Consider the following 21,582-nt stretch of genomic DNA (forward strand, 5'->3'; position numbering starts at 1 on the left):
GTCCCGAACTCACCCCTTCAAAAGCGGCCTGCCGTGCACTTTTCACTGCCGTATCCTTCCATTCTTTTGTCACTGTCTGCCCAATATTTACCCACGATTCATCTCTGTAAATTATAGCTTTATTTTGTGCCCTCAAACGTTTTATCTCCCTGAGATATCTGTGCCTCCAATTAATAATTTAATCGGTTTCAGTGACAGCTGCTTTATTACCCCGTCTTAAATAACGGAAGCCTATATCATGTAAGAAGCGATACAACGTCGTTTAGGAAAATCGTGGCAAAGAATCTTCTCCATTTACGCGACTCAAAATCATCTTCAATGTCGGTGGTATGTTAGCAAATAAAAGAGACTGAACCGCCCGACGAATCCACTTCTAACAATTTCATCATATTTAATTTTTCTGTCGTCCTCTCTTTTTTTTTTTTTTTTTTTCTTTCGAAAGTTCGCAAAGGACTAGGTGTGTGTTCCTTCCTTATAGCATAGATTGTTCTTTCAGAACAACCTGTAGCTTTGGCTGTTTCACTGATTGCGCTGCTCATATTCATAGTCTTTAAAAAATAATCCAGGACACTCATTATAATATTGCGTTCTTTTCCCCTGAGTTTACCTACGGAACGTTTCTTTTTAATTTGACGATCCATTATACATCCTTCTGCACTTTTTCTTCGAACTAAGAACTATACATACGAGCACGAACTGACAACTACACAGACTACACAAATACAGTCCACTTGTCCTCAAGAACTATACATTTATCTTGTCCGGCTCCATGGCTAAATGGTTAGCGTGCTGGCCTTTGGTCCAGAGGGCCCCGGGTTCGATTCCCGACCGGGTCGGGGATTTTAACCTTCATTGGTTAATTCCAGTGGCTCGGGGGCTGGGTGTGTGTGTGCCGTCTTCAGCATTAGAATTCACCACAGGTAAGGGGCCCTATTCTTATAGACGCGCATGTCGCCTATGCGGCGTCAACACTGGAAAGACCTGCACTCGGCCTCTTCGGAGGCCACACGCCATTAAATATTATATATATCACTGATCTTTATTTAATCAATCTTATAATACTGATTAAATGAACACCACTGCACACGGCTGCCAGTATATTTAAAAGCTCAGCCAGCCGAGTCACTTGTAAAACGTAAACAAACGAGATGTTCTCCCTGTCATAAATTGAGATAACGAGATAGGGACTTGAGGTATGATTTAAAAATAACTTCCATATTCGAAGAGCGTTTGCTTTGCTTTAGCCACGCCATGATACTTCTGCACATTTTCTTCGAAATTAGATCGCCACGCACGAGCACGAACTCACGAACCACACAAACGAAATACACTTTCCCTCAAGAATTGTACATATGTCACTTATATGTATTTAATCACTATTATACATACTACTGACGAAATGAGCACTGCACTGCATGCGACTGTCTGGAAATGTTAAAAGCACATGTTTGGGAGATCACTGGTACTTCAGCCAGCCAGACAGCCAGCCGAGTCACGCGCGAAACCAAAATTCAAGGAGATATTCTTCCTGTCACAAATTAATAACTAAGCAGGATAGGAACTTCGGGATTGTTTTAAAAATAACTTCCATATCTGAAGACCATTTGCCTCGCTTTGACCCCCCATGCAAATTCCATAGGATAGACGCTGGCCAGCGACTGACTTTTTCGTGCCTACACATAAAATTCCCTGAACATGACTGAAAATAAACGCATATACTGCATTTTGTTATCATTTAAATTTAAAAATAAACTTATCTACGTCGAGCTGAAATGTTTCTTTACCAGCAGTGAAAAAATTAGGAAAATAATGAATATAAAATAGGAGTTATGGCATGATAAGTTCTATGCAATGAATATTTTGCATTTGGCGAAACTTTCCATTATATTACCATTTTCACACTAAATTTTTTTTACATTTTTTTTTTTTGTTAACGGCATCAAATGCGCCTTGAAATTCTGTACATAACACAATATTCACCCAATTTAACCGATAACATTCTGATTCACGGATATTTGGCAAACCCGCTGCATTAGAGTAGGACAGCGCTACCCGCAACACATGGAGAAGGAAAGAGACGGAATTATCCCATTACTGCTGTACTGCAATTTAAGGTTGGAACGCTCTATAGCTATCAATTATGTAATATGTGGTTGCCAGCCATTAAGGATTTACACAGGTAGTTCTCTTCCCTGCACTTTCACAATTATTATTTCATTTTGGTGCTTTTCAAATTCATACATTCCTCATAACCAGACTTTTCTTTCCAGGCTTGTCAGTGTCATACTTCCGTAATGTGTGAATGCCTGTTATGCCCCCACATCCCCACCGCCCAGACCGACTCTGATGATACCATCAGCCTCTGCTTGGAATGCTAGCGCTGTGCCAGAGTACAGTCAGCTATCTCGTGATGAGTGAACGTATCACTTAGACTTCAATTACTAATGGCTAATTCAAACTTTCACTACTGGAGAAATCTTCCTCATGAAGTCAAGATTTTCTTCTGAAGATGTGGATCAAAGTTCTTTGTGAAAAGTAAAGAATATCACCTTATTTTCTTGACAGGGCATAAGCCCAAAAATCCTATATCATGTCTATAATTGAAATATTTCTTTGCTGCAACATTCATTCCTGGCACAAAACAGTACAGGATATCCATATCCAGCCATGCTTTTGAATCACATTTTGTTACAGGTTTAGAATATCCAATGTACGGAAATTCATTTCCTTCAGTCTCAAATTGAGTTCCAGCTGGATGTAGCCAATGAAAGGAGTGACTTCAACTTTAAGCTGTGGTCTTGAGAGTTATGTCAAATAGTAGGACCAGTAAAAGAAATTGAAGACAGCGAAGGCCAGAGGGAAGCAGAATCGAGACAGCTCATCGATACGACGTGCTCGGATTTTGTTCGGTGCGAGGTGAGGACCAGGTGGGCACCGAATCTCTGTCACAGCCTCTGTACCCTCTGGAGATTTCTTCTGTAACAAAAGAAGTCTTTACTATCAAGGGAACATCATAATGACCCTGATCAACACACAGAATTTCATAAAAGAAACTGCTTGGTCTTTATGAGAAGACTGGAAAGAATCAATGAATCCTTGTGTACAAATGAAAAATGAATCAAAGTTTTAAAGGGGTGTAACACATCTAGTTTCATTTTCTTTCTCATTTCTTATTGTATTTACCACTGGCATATGCTGGATTCAAGACGTGGGCTACCAGTAGACTTAGGTTATCCCTTCCTGAAAGTTGGTTTAGTGAGCGTCAAGCCTTAAGCATTTTGAGCTGCAGCCAATAGCCACTGGAGTAGCCTGCTGTGTTGTCAAGGCTGTTTCTCAAACTACTGCTCTGCCCTCTGCTACTCCCAATAATCAATACCTGACCAGATTTAGCAAGTTAAAGTCCGGCTTTGTGGCTAAATGGATAGAGTGCTTGCCTTTGGTCCGATGGCCCCGGTTCAATTCTCAGAATCAACACCCTCGTACTCTTAATTCCCCTGGCATTGGAAGTGAGTGTTTATTATATCCTTACTGTTCATTTCATCTTCATTAGGCCACCACCAAGCCTATACAGGTGCCATGCACCATTATTATTATTATTATTATTATTATTATTATTATTATTATTATTATTATTATTATTATTATTAAATTAAAATTTTGAATTTTACAGCATATCCATTGTTCACTGGTTTATTAGCTTCCTTGAGAGATCAGTGGTGGCATCTGACCCATGATCACAGGTTCTATTCCAACCAACAAAAGAGAACACTAAACATGAAAGATTGCATTTCATTTTAGCAGATATACCTATAAAAAGGAAGCTTTATTACTCCTACAAGGATGTAGAAGTAAACAGAAGTGAAATACCAGCACTCTGTTATTTATATAATTAAGTCAGAAATACGATGTTAGGAGGTATATTACAATGAGTAACACATCGTTGTTCGTTAACAGTGGCAATCTGATAGAGCAAAGCCTAGCACACCTATCCCCCTGGTCTCTGCACCTACCCGACATACAACAGCACGATACAGATGTTGATTCCCATAGGGAACCTGAAATATTTGTCCTGAATAAGTAAATTTATAATACCAATATAAATGGTCCGTTATTGGACATTATAAATTTTCCAGCTAACTCATTCCTGGTTGCCAGCGTTTCGCCCCAGTGTGCTAAGTTGGGCTCATTAGTTGGTAAGTACGGTAGTACACCCACCAAGACGCATGGCTAGTGCATACCATGGAGGCCACTGCATAGGCTACTTGGAGCCACTGGCAGTGCCAATGCACGAGTTAGCTGGAAAATTTATAATGTCCAATAAAGGACCATTTATATTAGTATTATAAATTTACTCATTCAGGACAAATATTTCAGGTTCCCTATGGGAATCAACATCTATATCATCTGATGGCCAGGCAGGCATCAGTTTTTGGTAATGAGACAAAGTCTCTCATAGTGCATTGGCCCGTTTTTTTTACTATTTGCTTTACGTCGCACCTACACAGATTGGTCTTATGGTGACGATGGGACAGGAAAGGCCTTAATTAAGGTACAGCCCCAGCATTTGCCTGGTGTGAAAATGGGAAACCACGGAAAACCATCTTCAGGGCTGCCGACAGTGGGGTTCGAACCCACTATCTCCCGGATGCGAGCTCACAGCTGCGCGCTCCTCACTGCACGGCCAACTCGCCCGCTAAAAAGAATTTTAAACATATAAATGACATTCTTTCGACGGTTAGCAAGTATGAGTAAAATTACATTTCAGGTAACGGTGATTGAAAAAAAAAAAGAACACTGAAGAAAAATAAAGTATTATTTACCACGTTTACTGTCACCGTTGAGTCCAGCTCCTCTGGTTTACAAGAGGACGCTTTGCCGTTAACAGCCTCAGGGAGTTTGGATCGGTATTCGGGAGTCTTCCGCCACATGTAATTTACGAAGGTGAATTCCAGAAGAGCGCAGAAAACAAAAGCTGAAACAAATAAAACGAAGAACCATGAATAATAAATATTTGCATAAAGGCAAATGACGATTATAAATATAAATGAACTGAGAACTTTTAAAAACTTCGGAAATTTGTATAAATACAGTATAGGAAGCGGTTTATATAAAAGGTTACTAAGCTCCGTTATTTAGATAATATGTATGATGGGAAGTTGAAAATTTAGTTTCCCTGTTTTGTTGTTCAGAAATAAAGGAACGGAACTCACTCTAACTCGTGTATCCGGTAGTTCTTAGTCACACCGATAGATTGAGCTTAGGTTCACAAATTGATAAACAAAAACCTTGGCACAGTGACAATGCAAACTTGCGAAGTTTGTAAACGAGTTGTCAGGTGGAAGATCCGCCCAGTGATGCCTTTTTTTACTAGGTAAAGACACGCAACCTCTCAACATTTGCAAGAGGATTGTGTTTGTAAAAGGAGAGACTGTGATGTCTGTCCAACAAGTGCGCCGCGATTTTCAGAGGTTTGAACGAATGTGAGATAAAAAGATCAGAGTGGCTGTCCATAAACATAGGACGAGTTCGACAGCCGTAGTGGAAGGACGTGTTCCTCCCGCTCGCTCTCTCCTTGCCAGGCGCTCTGTACTTTCCCAGTACTAGTCAGGCAGCTGTACTTGTTAGTACATTTTCGAAGGAGCATTGTCTGAGCTGTAGCACTTCTCAGTGCTCGCTCTTTCTTCTGTTTCAGGTTATTTTACAGGAGGACCAAGATGGAGAAGCCGACCCTACCAGTGAGACTGGTCGACTACGACTACCAGGGAGCCGTCGAGAAGCTGCTGCACGCGCTCGACACGGCGGATGTCCCCAGCTATGAACGCCCGGGACTGGTGGTGTTCAACCGGCCGGGGGAAAGCAACTACCAGGGGACGCTGAGCGTCTTCGACCACCTGAATGCGACTGCGGAGTTCATCGGAGAGCCACTCCTGCCGATCATCGGCATTATGGTTGCTTCCTGGGCGATCATCATCCGCCCTAACGACGCAGCCAGCTTCAGGGTCTACGAGGAGCGCGCGTCCCAGCAGTTCCAGGTTGCCCGGCTACCAGGACTCAGGGAGCACCTGGACGTCTCGGGCTACCAGGAGGCAGCCTCGCAGACGGAGCCAACGACCGAGGACGACGGCGGCGCTCCCGAGCGCCGCGACGGCGCGACTCCAGTTGGAAAGCTGTACTCCACGAAGTACACGCAGACCAACAAGGCGACAACCAGGGCGAAGTGGTCGCAGACGCAGGCCTACCAGGAAGGGCCTGTTACCCGGGCGCAAACCAGGAACGCGCCCGTGTTGGTGGAGAGCAGCACAGCGGTGGAGAAGGACGCCCCCTGGCGTACTGATACTGCTGCCCAGGTCCAGCCTGCCTGCACGTCTGTCGAGTTGCAGACCTCGATGTGCGCCCCCCAGGACAGGGAACGCAGTCGAGTGTTAGCACCGACCGACGCCACCGCCGCCGCCAGCCAGGAGAAAGAAGAAGATGGCGACGCAGAGGAGCCGGCAGCTACCCCGGGGTTACCAGGCCGGGAGGAGGGCCACCAGGGCGAGGCCTCTTCCCCCGCCGAGAAGCAAACCTCGGGAACGACCGACGCCGCCGCCAGCCAGGGGAAAGAAGAAGATGGCGACGCAGCGGAGCCACCAACTACCCCGGGGTCACCAGGCCGGGAAGAGGGCCACCAGGACGAGGCCTCTTCCCCCGCCGAGAAGCAACCCCCGGGAAGAAGAAGAAGACGACGCCGCACCAGGAAGCAGAAGGCGACGCTGGCTCACCAGGAGAGGACCGCCAAGCCGCAACCCAGGACTGCTCCCAGGACAGCAGTCAACCGAGGAGCCAATGAGGAGAGGACCTCAGCGGGTAGCGGCAGTCAGGTGAGAGAGAAACGTCCCCCTCAGCAGCTCTTGCAGTGTTTCCGCTGTCTGAGGTGGGGCAACCGTCAGGTCAGCTGTGGGCTCGAGGTGAGGTGCAACCGCTGTGGTGGTGATCACTACTACACGGCCTGCGCAACACTTAGAGACGCGCCGGTGTGCGCCAACTGCTCGGGGGGCCACCCGGCCTCCCATCGCAGTTGCCCTGTCTACCGGGCCATGGCGCGGGCAGAGAGGAAGGAGGCCCGGCGCCATGACCCACCCCCTTCCAGGAGGCCCCCGCCTCGGCGGGCTTGGCCTCATTCTCCGGGATCGGAGACTGGGTACGAGGTACCCCAAGGAGGTGGAGTCGTGCGACAGGCCCTAGTGGTACTCGACGCATGGCTCCGCAGCCGGCAAGGACCGTGCTAGTCACAGCAGTGCCCAGACGGACTGATCCCCAGGTGATGGAAAGGCAAGGAATTGGTTTATGTATTGTGCATGTTACCTGTTCCTAACTAACACAACCTCTGGTCTTTTTCCAGCCCACATCCTTGCATGTGCTATCACAAGATGTCAGGTTTTACATGTAGGCTCTTTCTTCTTTCTGCCTATGTGGTTTTTCCCTGACCCTTCAATACCATACTTCAACACCATATACCTAATACAATCTCGCCTGGTAGCGTGTCTGACATGGAAACAGGCAGATACTCCTTGTATCACTTCCCACTCTTCCCTGCTATCTCTTTCTTCTTCTTAGAAATAATAGCATGTCGGAGCCCATGTAGATTGAGTCGTTGGTCACGCGGGGGGAGCGGGCTTCCGGGGCCCCCCGAAAAAAAAAGTCCATAAACATCAGTCGCATGATTAATTGATGAAACGAAAAAAAAGGAGGAAAAGAAGAAAAGACGCGTGACGCTGAATCAGTTAGACAAATATGACGTCAATTTTTATCGTCAAAGAAAGGGCACTCAACACATAGCTTCTCGAGGACACACTCCGCTTCAGAACAGGACGCGGATATCTCAGCTCTTCGCAGACAATTCTCCTGATATTTTTTGCCCGGCCGGGTGGCTCCACATCTATATTTCAGCTCCCAGCCGGCTACGAAAAAGCAAAACGACTGACACCAAAACTTGGAAGTCAACCTCCCCAACTCTCTATCCATTATGACCACCACCACCACTACGACGACGGCTTTCATCTTCCGCTTTACCTACCCTCCCATCACGACTCTAACGTATTCCCATCCCTCGCCTCTCCTTACGACTTCATGTACCTTGCCTCCATATCGTGACCCGCCCAGCTACTTTCAATGCCCGTCACCAGCAAATACTTCCACTCTCTCTAACCTTCAAACCCCTGCTCAACCTAGTCTTCAGCCACTCGACGCAGTTTCCGCCATCGGAGCAACCGCACCACCGCAGATATCATCACCGCCACCGCCATCTTCTCTCGGCACAGACGAAGAACCTGCCACGCCTGTCACCACTTCAGCTGGCTCCGCACCACCACCGTTGACACCACCATCTTCTCAAGCAATGTATAGCTGCGTAATTCGCGGAGTCGATCCTAACCTCTCCGACCGCGACATACTACGCGAACTACAGGCAGAAGGTGTTCCAGCACGCCGAGCCTTTCGAATCATGCACGGCTCTGGTCCCACCTATATGGTCCGACTCCATCTGCCCACCGACGAAGATGTACAGCAATGGTGCCTACTTATACCGCCATCTCCACAAGGTAGAACCCTCTCGCTCCCCACCCCAACATTTTCCTCGCCATCCTACCAACACACGACGCCGCACCCGGCCAGCTCCTCCTCCATTTCCACCTAATCAATCCGTCCGTCCACCCCTAACCCCAACTAATTTCTTCTTCAACACACGACGCCGCACCCGGCCAGCTCCTCCTCCATTTCCACCTAATCAATCCGTCCGTCCACCCCTAACCCCAACTAATTTCTTCTATCAACCTCCTCCGCAGTTTGAACTCCTCCGACTCCTCATCAACTCATTATGTAATATCCCAGCAACCCTCCACCTTCTAACCCTTCAACTCCATCCTAGCACATTCAATTAAACCTTCACTCCTCACACACATCCCCCAACATTTGCACCCTTTCTCCTCTATCAACTTATCTCAGCCATTCCCACCTTCTTCATTCCACACATCTCACTGTTCTCTCCACCACTCCCGGCCCGAATGAGCGCGTTACGCTCTAGGGGGCCCGCCCCTCCCCTTCAGGGAGGGGAATGAAAACGAGAAAAGAAGAAAGTTCAAAGAAACGAAACATGAACATTCCGTTATGACAAAATTACCAAGTTTCATAAGTAAGAATAAGGGACGGAAATTTCAATCAATAGGCACAATTTACTTCACTTAACTTAATAATAACAATACACTTACGCAATTATTACAACTTAAGAAACTACACAGAAATCCTTTAATCACTCATGAAGAATTATTTTTTCCCAGGTATGTTCATCCATTTCCAATCATCAGGCCTCCCATGCTCTAGAGACTCATCTTTCTTGCGAAGGGCGCATGCTGTTTTGTCAACATTACCTGAATATTTCTTATCCCCACTAAAGATTTGAACCACTTATCTTAAAATAAAAGCTATTTTCTGGATTTATATTCAGAATTATTTAATCTTCTTATCGTCAAAGTGGCCCTTCCACTAAGACTCAATTTTCAAAATTAACCATCTGCCAACCAGCTTGTTAATAACATAACACAAACTGAAAAGTGAACTTTTCACCTCATAGGGATATGAACCCATCGAATTTCCGGGTGATGGAATCCTACTGGCTGCTGCCACCCAGGACACGTCCGACTCGAGTGTACGGAGACATTTTCCATGCCGGTAATGGAATTGCATTAATAATAACAAAACCGTTGAAAATCAACTCCAATGCATGGCACCGATGCGTATGTTCTCCAAGCCACGAATTTGGGACATTTTGTTGCATTGGGACTGTCTAGAGAAACACGGGACGGTAGACAAGCCTACAAATGCTAGAGTAACTTATGCGATTATGTTGAAAAATGCAGGGTTGATACTGAGATAAAATGGTGTTCTTTTTATTGACCTATCCGTTCACTTACAAAATATCAGGGAAACTTACATTTTGTCTTACCCTCCTTCATGCTCGGCGTCATTTATACTGGTAGTAAGATATAACTAGGGATCGGAAGTTCATGCCCTAAAAAAAAAATATATGTAGGCCCTATGCATTTATGTCCTAAAAAGTTCCTAAATATGCATCATCAATTTGAGCTTATTTCCCTAAAATAAAATTAGTACCTATAACTTACGTTGTTATTCCATGAATTTTGAAGTGCCAGCCTCATCATTGGTGAATTCTTTGCTATTGCACTTAACAACTAGGGAGTGACGGATGCTTTCCATGGTCAATCTTTGTCTGTTGTCCTCAGTGGCGTATGCTGGTATCAGGACGTGGGCTACCACTAAACTTAGGTTACCCCTTTTCGATAGTTGGTTTAGTGAACGTTAAGCCTTATGCGGTTTGAGCTGCAGCCAATAGACAATGGAGTAGCCTGCTGTGTTGTCAGTGTTGTTTCGCAAGCTACTGCCCTGACCTCTGCCACTGTCAATAATCAACACCTGATCAGTGGAGATGGTAGCCTAAGGTTTAGCAAATGAAAGCCCGGCTTTGTGGTTAAATGGATAGAATGCTTGCCTTTGGTCCGATGGCCCCGGATTAATTTTCATAATCAACCCCGTCATACTGTTAATTCCCCCTCTCCCCATTTTCACACCAGGCACCTTAATTAAGGCCACGGCCGCTTCCTTCCAACTCCTAGGCCTTTCCTATCACATCGTCGCCATACGACTTATCTGTGTCGGTGCGACGTAAAGCCACTAGCAGAACAATGTTAATTCCCCTGGCTTGGGGACTGGGTACTTATGACGTCTTCGCCATTCATTTTATCCTCATTAGGTCACCACCGAGCACATACCGATGCCATGCACCATTATTATTATTATTATTATTATTATTATTATTATTATTATTATTATTATTATTATTATTATTATTATTATTATTATTATTTATTAAATACAAATGTTCAATTTTACAGCGGGCGTACCATCATTCACTGGTTAATTACCTTCCTCGGGAGATCAGTGGTGGTGTCCGACCCATGATCACAGGTTCGATTCAAACCAAACAAAGAGAACCTGCAAGATTGCATTTCATTTTAGCAGATCTACCAGTCTACCACTAAAAAGAAAACTGCTGTATATTTCTCCTATAACAGCAGCTCTGTAGTGTCTTCTTACAGGGATGTAGAAGTAAACGGAAGTGAAATACCAGCACTCTGTTATCTATGTAATTAAGTCAGAAGGATGAGGTGAGGAAGTACATACGATGTGTAACGCATGGTTGATAGTTAGCAGTGGCGATCTGACGGACCAGTGTTGCCAACTTCAGCGACAAGTCGCTAAATCTAGGGAATTCGGGAACCTTGTTAGCGACAAAATTTTATTTTTCCGATTAGCGACTTTTCTGGTGATTATTCAAGCACTTTAGAGGGAAAACTGGTGAATTTCATAGTTTAATACAATTATTATCAATTTAACGGTATAAACTGCAGTTCAGTACGTAAATATTTATGACCGGTTATTTTTTAATCTGGACTTCCTTGTATGTCATTTCGTGTGATCACATTATGACATCATTCGGCAATTCCTCTTCTTATCTGCTGGATGACATCATGTGTAGGCGCTGGGAGTTGCACAGACAGCGTTAATACAGTATTAACGCAGTTAGATTAGTCAGTCATTCGATTTTTTATTTTTTACCTCTTAGTTACGCGTAACATTACACAGCGGACGGAGGTGATTCAGGCGCGCACGCTAAGAAAATGAATCGATCTCTTCGCAGCTATCAGTGTAATCATAAGTTCTGTTGTGATCTGTGTTTTTTCTGGAAGTCATTCATGGTTTGTTAGGTGTATTTACGCAAATTTACACGTGCAATTTCAAATATTCATTTTCGTATTTTCTTGTTTGTGAACTGTGTTTTTGTTTTTTGTTCAACACCATGGGTAAGCCAAAGTATCAGCAAAACTACCGTAAAGACTGGGAACATCAGTTTAAATGGTTAAGACCGGTAGATTCTGATAAGTCCAAAGCCTACTGCGTCTACTGTAAAACAGAACTGTATGCTAAATATAATGATTTAAAGAAACATTCTGAAACTCAGAAACATAAAATGCGATCAGGGCCGTTTACCTCACCACTGCAGAAAAAAATACCGTTTACAAAAGTAAACATAAGTACCGCTAGGACTGAAGGAAATTTGGCATTGTTTATTGCAGAGCACTGCTCGTTGTTGACTTAGATCACTTGTCAGAACTGTGTGTTAAAAATTTTGGCGATAGTTCTAAAGCAGCAGATCTCCGTTTACACAGAACGAAATGTACTGAAGTAATAAAACATGTACTAGCACCACATTTTGTTGAGGACATGGTTTCTGATATTGGCGATCAGGGCTATAGTTTAATAATAGATGAGGCGACAGATATATCCGTTACTAAGTTGTTGGGTGTCATAATTCGTTACTTCAGCGTCAGTATGAAAAGGATAGTATCAAGATTTTTAGGTTTGGTAGACTTACCAAATGGCACAGCACCAGCTATTGTTAACGCAATAGGAATACTCTTACAGCAACTGCAAATGAAGCCTGCTAATTTATTAGGTATAGGTGTAGACAACGCTTCCGTGAACACTGGACTGAACAATGGGGTATATGAACTTATGAAAAAAGAGTTTAATATTCCTCATTTGAAAATGATTAGGTGCGTGTATCATTCCATACAACTAGCTGTTTCTCATGCTACGGAAGACACTTTGCCTCGTAATGTTGACTTCATTGTCCGTGAAAGTTACCTTTGGTTTGCTCATTCCAGCAAGAGACAGGGCATTTACCAGCAAATTTACAATGCAATAAATAGTGAAGAGCCTCTCAAACTTCTAAAAGTTTGTGAAACAAGATGGTTATCCATTGAACCTGCTGTTCGGCGAATTGTTGAACAGTGGGATGAGCTCAAATTACACTTCGATATAGTAAGGACACAAGAAAAGTGTTATACTTCAGAGATGTTATTCCAAATGTACTCTGATTTATCAAACAGATTGTTCATGACATATCTAAAAAGTATTCTGCATGAGGTCCAAAAAGTAATTAAAGTATTTGAATCTGAAAATGCAGACCCTACTCGTTTACTTGATGATCTAATGAATCTTATACAGTTTTTAGGAAGGAAAATCCTAAACCCAACTGCTCGATTTGATCTGTTTTCTCCATCAACTGAGATTGATAGTTACGTGGATCCCAAACCCTATCTGGGTTACGAGTTCGAAAAACTGGCGGAAACTCTATCAGTAGAAAAGGTAGAAGTGGTTAGGGGCCGCTGTATTAACTTCACAAAAAAGCTAATTACAGAACTAAAAAATAGGCTACCGAACAATTTTCAAAACCTAAGAAAAATGGCTCTCCTTTCTATTAAAAAGTGTCTCAATGTTGTCAAAAACCCAATATTTGAGGTAGCGGAAGATATGGGTTGTAGTGTCTCAGATATAGATCACATTGAGAATCAGTGGCGTAATTTAAATGCAATAAAATGGAGTCAAGTTTCAAATACCACAGATTTCTGGGTAGAGGTGTTACAGTATAGTGATTCGGCAGGACAAAATCCCTTCAGAGAACTAGCTACTTTTGCTATGAAAATTTTGGCTCTCCCGCATTCAAATGTCGAAGTAGAAAGGCTCTTTAGTACACTTGGTATTGTGAAATCTAAAGTGAGAAACGGAATGAAAGTCGAAACAGCAGCATCCATCTTGCACATCAGGAATGCGCTTAAGTGCCTAGGAAAAACCTGCCATTCCTACGAAATTCCAGAGAAGGTCGTTAGGAAGATAGGAACTAAAAATGCTTATTCAACAACGGCTGAACTATTACCTGCTACATCATCTCAGCAACCTTCCACTTCACAAGCTACTCTTGCTTTAGTGTAAAATAGCAAGATTGGCAACACTGATTACCAAGCGTGTGTGAGGAAACACCGGGGTTACATCATAGACACATGACATGCAGCTTGGCGTATCAAGAATCGTTGCTGTCCTGCTGTTCCTTGCCGAAGCGTATTTCCCAGTCCTTCATACTGCGCAACTAAATGCTAATTTCTTATCTGAATAAGCTCTCTTATCTATGAGCCATCATTGTTATAAATCATATTCATGTATACTGCACCTTAGTAAAAAATGCCAGGGCATGCATTTATAAGCATTATAAAAATAGTAATACCCAAAATATGATGCATTTGTTCAAATACATAAAATATGCATTTTTATGCACATTTAAGTGGTCATGTACTGTTCAGATATGAGTGATTTGCATAATGTTGGGGAAATTATATGAAAAATGCATGAACTTCCGATCACTAGATATAACATAGCTGTCTGGCCACTATGCATTTGATGCCATGCGCTGACCGATATAGTACAACTGTAATTCTTGACTTACCTGTGCAAGTGCCCATCCACACGTCTATAGCTTTGACGTAACTGACTTGAGGAAGGCCGCTCTGGATACCTGAGGAAAAGAAAGAGCACATAAAGATATGAAATATTTCCATTCTACACACACAGAATTGCTGAGGATGTTTACACACCAAAACCCTTATTAACCAGGGTACATTATTCTTTTTGAGAATACGTTCTTTCCGAAGGGCCTACTTGGTCAAAAACGACAAAGACAGTGTTTTCAACAGCAGTACAGGGCATGCATGTGTTCTGACATGATCATAGGTACGATCAACCATTGCTTAAGTGACCTCAGAGAAAATATCACCAGTTCCAGTTTTGAAGAAAAGAAAGGGAAGCATAGCTACTTCTTCAGCTGCAGTACTTGCCACTAGTCTTTACAAAAATCATCTCTCGGACAACTACAAATCTTCACGGATTAGTGCAAGTAAACCACTAACATTGCCACAAGCTGAAAACTCAACTACCTGGTATTGCAGAATCTATGACGAAAACAAGGAAGAAGATCAAATGTTTGAAGTGTGTAGTGTCTGATTTCATACAAGGTGTGTGAGAGTAAGTGCGAGAAGAAAGTACTTTAGTGTGATAAATATGGTCCAAGATAACCTGGACCGACGGTTAAATAAAATTACCAATTTGTGTTTGTCAACTAATTTTATGAGAGCTTCGTTTTCTTATTAGAATATGTTTATATTTAAAATCATTTACTGTATTCTATGTCGTACAAAAATACCATTACTTAATCACAATTAAAAGTCCTGCATATTATTAATGACACGACTTATAATATTGGTGGTGCAGTTTATAATACCGTACATAATATCGCTTTTCATCTTCGCAATTTTTCCGTCACAGCCTTTAAACCCAACATTTATTAACTTTTTTTCTTTTTTTTTTCAATTTAAATCGGGTTCTCCACCAGCCCCTTGTGATCCAGTTTTATACATTCCTTCACATAAAAAAATATGCTATTTGTTCGGGGCGTCGACGTATGGAGATCTTGTGCCCCTTTACTTCACATTTACTACAATTCTGAAAGACATCGGTCCCTCTCACTAAACCGATGTAATATAACGAGATATGTGTTTACGGGATAGAAGACAGCAGGAATCGTGATCACCACTATTAATTCATTATGGGTACCTATAATGAACCCGTAAAACAAGTACAGATACGCAGAACACGTCCTTTAAAACAGGAGGTGGACGCACAGACCGGGAGCACGGTACTGTATAGGCTGGGAAGTGGGTGCCGTAGGTCATGCGTCGCAGTAGCTCACATGGCAAGTGGGCGGGGAGATATGTGATAGTGGACAGTGCTCGAGGTAGGAAGTTCGAATCCCACATAAATTTTTTTTTAACAGCCAGTTGCTTGGGATGTGGTAAGGTTGCATACTTGATAGCTTCCAAGGACTGATTTGCTTATTTGATCCTGTGCGAGACCGCATGCATCGTTGCATTGGGTATGGTGCTGGGTTGGACGAGGATGAGGAGATGATGGTCTGTGGCCAGTTAGCTACGTCGTACATGTTCCAAGCTTCGTAGACCACAGATAGGGCAAAATATGCCCCATTGGAACGATTCAAAGCAATTCCCAACGCAAAGTTTATTCACTGCCTCGAGATGTTTTCTAGCGACGAGTATGTGGATATGTTACTTATCGATGGAGAAGCTAGACAGAATGCATACCAGGCACAACGCCTATATCAAGAACGCTATCCGGATAGACGACAACCGACGGGCATGACATTTCGGTGTGTGGAAAGAGCCTGCGGGAGTTTGCATCCCTGAGAAGAACACGGCTTGTTCGAGATCATCCCGTGACGTCTGCTGACAATGAAGAGGTCGCCATCCGGCGTAACCCTCATACTAGCACACGGGCCATTGTACAGGAGACGAACATCAGCCGAGCGTCTGTTATGCGGATACTGCATACCCACCGGTTTCACCCGTACCATCTGCACTTACACCAGGAGCTCCAGGGTCATGATTTCCATGCCCGGGTAGCGTTCTGTCTATGGATCCTACAAGCATGTGGACACTGATTCTGCTTTCCTAGCGACTCTCTTATTCACGGACGAAGCACGATTCTACAACAATGGAACCGTTAACAGCCATAATATGCATTACTGGAGTGTGGATAATCCCCATTAGGTGTGACAGACATCTTTTCAGGTACAGAGGGACGTGAATGTATGGTGTGTAATCATGGGTGATCACCTCATCGGTCCCCATTTCTTTGAGGGCCATCTGACAAGCCAACGCTATCTGCGGTTTTCTCTAATATGAACTACCACCGTTTTTGGAACATGTGCCACTCCTTGACCACTGCAGGATGTGGTTTCAACACGATGGAGCTCCACCGCAGTAGCGGTGGTCGTCCGGAACCATCTTCATGTGTCGTATCCTGATAAATGGATAGGAAAGGGAGGATCTGTCCCCTGGCCCGCCAGATTCCCCGATCTTACGCCCCTGGCTTTTTTTCTATGGGGCCATGTAAAACAACTTATGTATGCACAGAAGCTGGCCAGTCCTTGTCACCTTAGACAGCTCATCACCAAGGCATGCCGATCCGTTTCGCCCGAGATGTTGCAAAGGGCCAGGCAGTCCTTACAACATCGCGCGAAGCTTTGTATCGACCACGGAGGTCGTCAGTTCGAGCAGGTGCTGCGTTAAACGACGTGGATAACTGAAATCCTGTCACATGTTTTCTAGCCTCTAGCAACTCAGCTCCATACCAACGACCCTTTTCAGGGCCAAATAAACAAATCAGTCTGTGACAAATACCGGTATGCCACATCCCAGGCAACTGGCTTAAAACAATACTTGCATTGCACTTGAACCTTCTAACCCTCGAGCACTGTCAACTATCACACATTCCACCGCGCGCTAGCCATGTGACCTACTGCGACACTTGAGCTACGGCGCTCACTTCCCAGCGTATAAAGCATATACCGTGCTCCCGATCTGTGCGTCCACCTCTTCTTCTAAAGTACGTGTTCTTCGTATCTGTACTCATTTTACGGTTTCATTCAAGATACCCATAATGAATTAATAATGGCACTCACGATTTCTGCTGTCTTCTAGCCCGTAAACACATATCTCGTTATATTACACCGGTTTAGGGAGAAGGTCCGATGTCTTTCAGAATTGTAGTAAATGTGAAGGGATGCATGAAACTGGACCGCAAGGGGCTGGTGGACCAGCCGGTATATTCTTTCTTTACCTTCCAGGGTGGGTTTCTCCCTCGGACTCAGTGAGGGATCCCACCTCTACGGCCTCAAGGCGGTGTACTGGAGCACGAGACTTTGGTTCGGGGGATACTATTTTTTTGCTAGTTGCTTTACGTCGCACCGACACAGATAGGTCTTATGGCGACGATGGGACAGGAAAGGGCTAGGAGTGGGAAGGAAGCGGCCGTGGCCTTAATTAAGGTACAGCCCCAGCATTTGTCTGGTGTGAAAATGGGAAACCACGGAAAACCATTTACAGGGCTGCCGACAGTGGGATCGGGGGATACAAACTAGAGAGCAGTTCGAGTACCTCGTCCAGGCAGCTTCAACTTCTATGCTGAAAAGTGGCCTTGTGGGGGGAAGGGATAGACAAGGAAGGGGGGGAGGAAGCGGCCATGGCCTTAAGTTATGTACCATCCTGGCATTCTCCTGGGGGAGAAGTGGGAAACCACGGAAACCTTCGAGGATGGCTGAGGTGGGAACCGAACCCCCCCTCTACTCAGTTGACCTCCCGAGGCTCAGTAGACCCCGTTCCAATCCTCGAACCAATTTTCAAATTTCGTGGCAGACCCGGGCCCACGCGGAGTGGCAGCTAATCACACTAACCACTACACCACAGAGGCGGACACAATTTATATATACATGCCTAAATGAATTTTGCTAGGTCTATGAAGAATCTAAAACATTGAGACCTTACTTTACCTGTGTTCACTCTGTCACTTACATTTGTTAGTATGTTAACTTGCGTTCAAAACGAGACAATAATCTTTTAAATCAGTCGACGCTTTTACTCGCTCGGTACTCCAAAGTATTCTCAGTGCGTGTAATCGAGCGCTCAAAGCACGAGGCCCACGGTGGAGAGAGGTATCATGGCACGAAATGAATCATTCTGGTACAGATGAAACCTTGAATTACGTAGAGATACAGAAATATAGACAGGTCACTTATATAGGGTCGATGCGTAAGTTCGTGCGGTATTCGTTTGGGTTGGCAACAATGCGGCGTAATGGGATTGCTTATCGTTATTCCGCTGTTTTAACTGAGTTTGGAGTTTGTGTGTTGTGAAACATAGCTTTTCTTGATTGTGAAAGTATTATTTGTGTATATTTCGGACAAACGGATATGGAAGGTCAAGTTGAGAAAAGTGAGCATTTCCGACATATATTACTCTTTGAGTTTAACCGAGGATCCAGTGCAGCAGGAGCTGCGAGAACAATTTGTGAAGTGTACGGGAATGAAACAATTGCTGAAAGAACAGCACAAAAATGGTTTTCCCGCTTTCAAGCAGAACTGTTTTACTTGTCTGATGATCCATGTTCTGGAATACCTTCAGATTTTGACGAAAATCGCTTGAATGAGTTGCTTCATGAGAATCTTCGTCAAACAACGTGGGAAATGGCTCGTCCGCATACAACGCAATTGACCAAAGGTGTGATTGCTGAACTTGGCTGGACACCTCTTCCTCATCCTTCGTATTGCCCTGACCTTGCGCCCTTAGAGTTCCATCTTTTCCGTTATCTTTCTAACCACATACAGGGGCAAGTGTTTCCTGACGAAGCTTCACTTGAACAATGGCTAACAGATTTCTTCCAGTCAAAATCAAAACCATTCTACAGGCGAGGCAAACAACTGCTACCTGAACGCTGGCAGAAGGTCATAGAGAGTGACAGAGACAGTAAAATAAAATAAACTATAAGAATCGCACGAACTTAGGCATCGACCCGATCGATAGTTTGCCAGAGTCCGCCTCTGTAGCGTAACAGTTATCGTTATCACTATTAACTGGCAGCCACAGAGGCTCGGGTTCGATTCTTGGTACCGCCAGATATTTAAGACTGGCAGGAGGGCTGGTATGTTGTTAAAATGGTACATGCAGTTCACCTCCATTGGGGGTGTGCCTGGGAAGAACTGTACCACCTCGTGACAAGGACACGAGTCTTGTTCGCCTCCGCATTATTGGCTGCCGTCCTCGGGGGTCTGGATTCAGTTCCCAGTACTGCCAGTGATTTAAGAATGGCAGGAGGGGGGTTTGTGGTTGAATGGTACATGCAGCTCACCGCAATTGAAGACCTCGATGCAAAAACCGATCAAGCACAACTTTTCGCAACACCAAATTTCCGTGTATACAAGTCTGCCACGCAAAAAAAAAAAAAAAAAAAAAAAAAAAAGAAGAAGAAGATCTGTGAACACCACGCGCGGAAGTTTCAAAATCCACATGAATTCACACGAATCACGCTGATATACCATTTTCTTTCCACGTAGTAAAAAGTAAGGGTAAACATATACGAAAACTATGAAATTCAACCATTGTCCCGTCTACCTACAGGGTCGGATACGAAGTGAGATGAATCTTCGTAGCGAGTTTTTACGACAGAAAGAAGAACGGGTACTTTAGCTAGTTTGGTATAAACCAAGTTGCATCAATGTGAAATAATCAATAAGGCTCTCTTAACTGCGCTTACACCCAGAACACATCAATATTTCTGCCGTTTTAATATCGTACTGCTGACCTTTGCTTAAGCAGGAAATGAAGTACGGTACTAAAAGTGTGAAGCTGAAGGCTATAAAGTTGTCCATAAAAGAATACAGTGATATATGCAATGTATATCTAGGCAAGTTATTTTTTATTTCCGCTCGGCAATGTTTTAATCTCGTAGTTATTAAAGCAGTTTCGAAAGGCTATAAAGACGAACGCGGGATATCTACTGCCTTGTCAAATGAAGGTCAGTGTACTGAGAATTCCCAACACATTAAAGAGGGGAACAAACCCTTACTTCAAGTGTAGTTTGAGGTTCTAAGGGAATCGCTCAAGGTCTGTTAACTTGGCTCCTTGCTGAGTCAGGCATAGCTTCCACTTGTTTGTACCGGAAAACGAGTCATTTTAATATTTGAAATTCCTCATCAGAAACACTTCTTCTTCTTCTTCTTCTTCTTCCTCCTCTTTATCTGTTTACCCTCCAGGGTCGGTTTTTCCCTCGGACTCAGTGAGGGATCCAACCTCTACCGCCTCAAGGGCAGTGTCCTGGAGCTTCAGACTCTGGGTCGGGGATACAACTGGGAAGGATAACCAGTACCTCGACCAGATGGCCTCATCTGCTATGCTGATCAGGGGCCTTGCGGGGGGGGGGTGATGGGAAGACCGGAAGGGCTAGACAAGGAAGACGGAAAGAAGTGGCCGTGGCCTTAAGTTAGGTACCATCCCGACATTTGCCTGGAGGTGAAGTGGGAAACCACGGAAAACCACTTCGAGGATGGCTGAGGTGGGAATCGAACCCACCTTTACTCAGTTGACGTCCCGAAGCTGAGTGGACCCCGTTCCAGCCCTCGTACCACTTTTCAAATTTCGTGGCAGAGCCGGAAATCGAACCAGGGCCTCCGGTTGGTGGCAGCTAATCACACTAACCACTACACCATAGAGGCGGGCCATCTATAACACACTTGAACTAAAATATCTTGATCGAGTTATGATATATATTAAAATTCATGAAAATGAAATTTATATTTACTCTTATCAATAATATAAGGCCAACGTCCGTACCCGTGTTGAATCACCGATCACGTGAGATCACTAAAGTTAAGCAACATTGTGCGTGGTCAAGATTTGGATGGGTTGCCACGCGCTGTTGGTGGGCGGTAAGGTAATGGAGGAGCGGATAGGAACTGGCCATCCTACCTTACGTAAACTCCGACTCAGGCACACATCTGCGGAGGTTCGGACCTGCCTTCGGGCAGAATACACCAATCGGGATGACAATCTGGCAAAATCGCCTAGAGCATCCGCAACAGCCTGCTGCACATCCGACAGGAGGCGTCGACACTTCAAGGCCTTTTTGAGGGGACCGAAGGCGTGATAATTGAGTGGGGAGAGATCAGGACTACAGGGCAGGAGCTGTAGTGTCTCCCACTTGAGTTGGCGTACCTTCTGCGTGACCTCC

The 21,582-nt window shown here is 44.3% G+C and overlaps 1 protein-coding gene across 1 annotated transcript in view; it reads right to left on the reverse strand.

Moving 5' to 3' along the window:
- Window positions 1–2,280: 2,280 nt before the first annotated feature.
- LOC136881056 (glycine receptor subunit alpha-3) overlaps window positions 2,281–21,582 on the reverse strand; it is an 865,119-nt gene continuing 845,817 nt past the window's right edge. The window contains exons 8-10 of the mRNA XM_067153659.2: window positions 14,396–14,464; window positions 4,821–4,972; window positions 2,281–2,976 (exon numbers count right to left, since the gene is read on the reverse strand). Of these exons, the coding sequence (XP_067009760.2) occupies window positions 2,806–2,976; window positions 4,821–4,972; window positions 14,396–14,464 (392 nt within the window). The 3' untranslated portion in view covers window positions 2,281–2,805. The remainder of the gene's footprint in view (window positions 2,977–4,820; window positions 4,973–14,395; window positions 14,465–21,582) is intronic.

The sequence above is a fragment of the Anabrus simplex genome, chromosome 9, assembly GCF_040414725.1.
Source record: "Anabrus simplex isolate iqAnaSimp1 chromosome 9, ASM4041472v1, whole genome shotgun sequence".
NCBI classification, from domain to species: domain Eukaryota; kingdom Metazoa; phylum Arthropoda; class Insecta; order Orthoptera; family Tettigoniidae; genus Anabrus; species Anabrus simplex.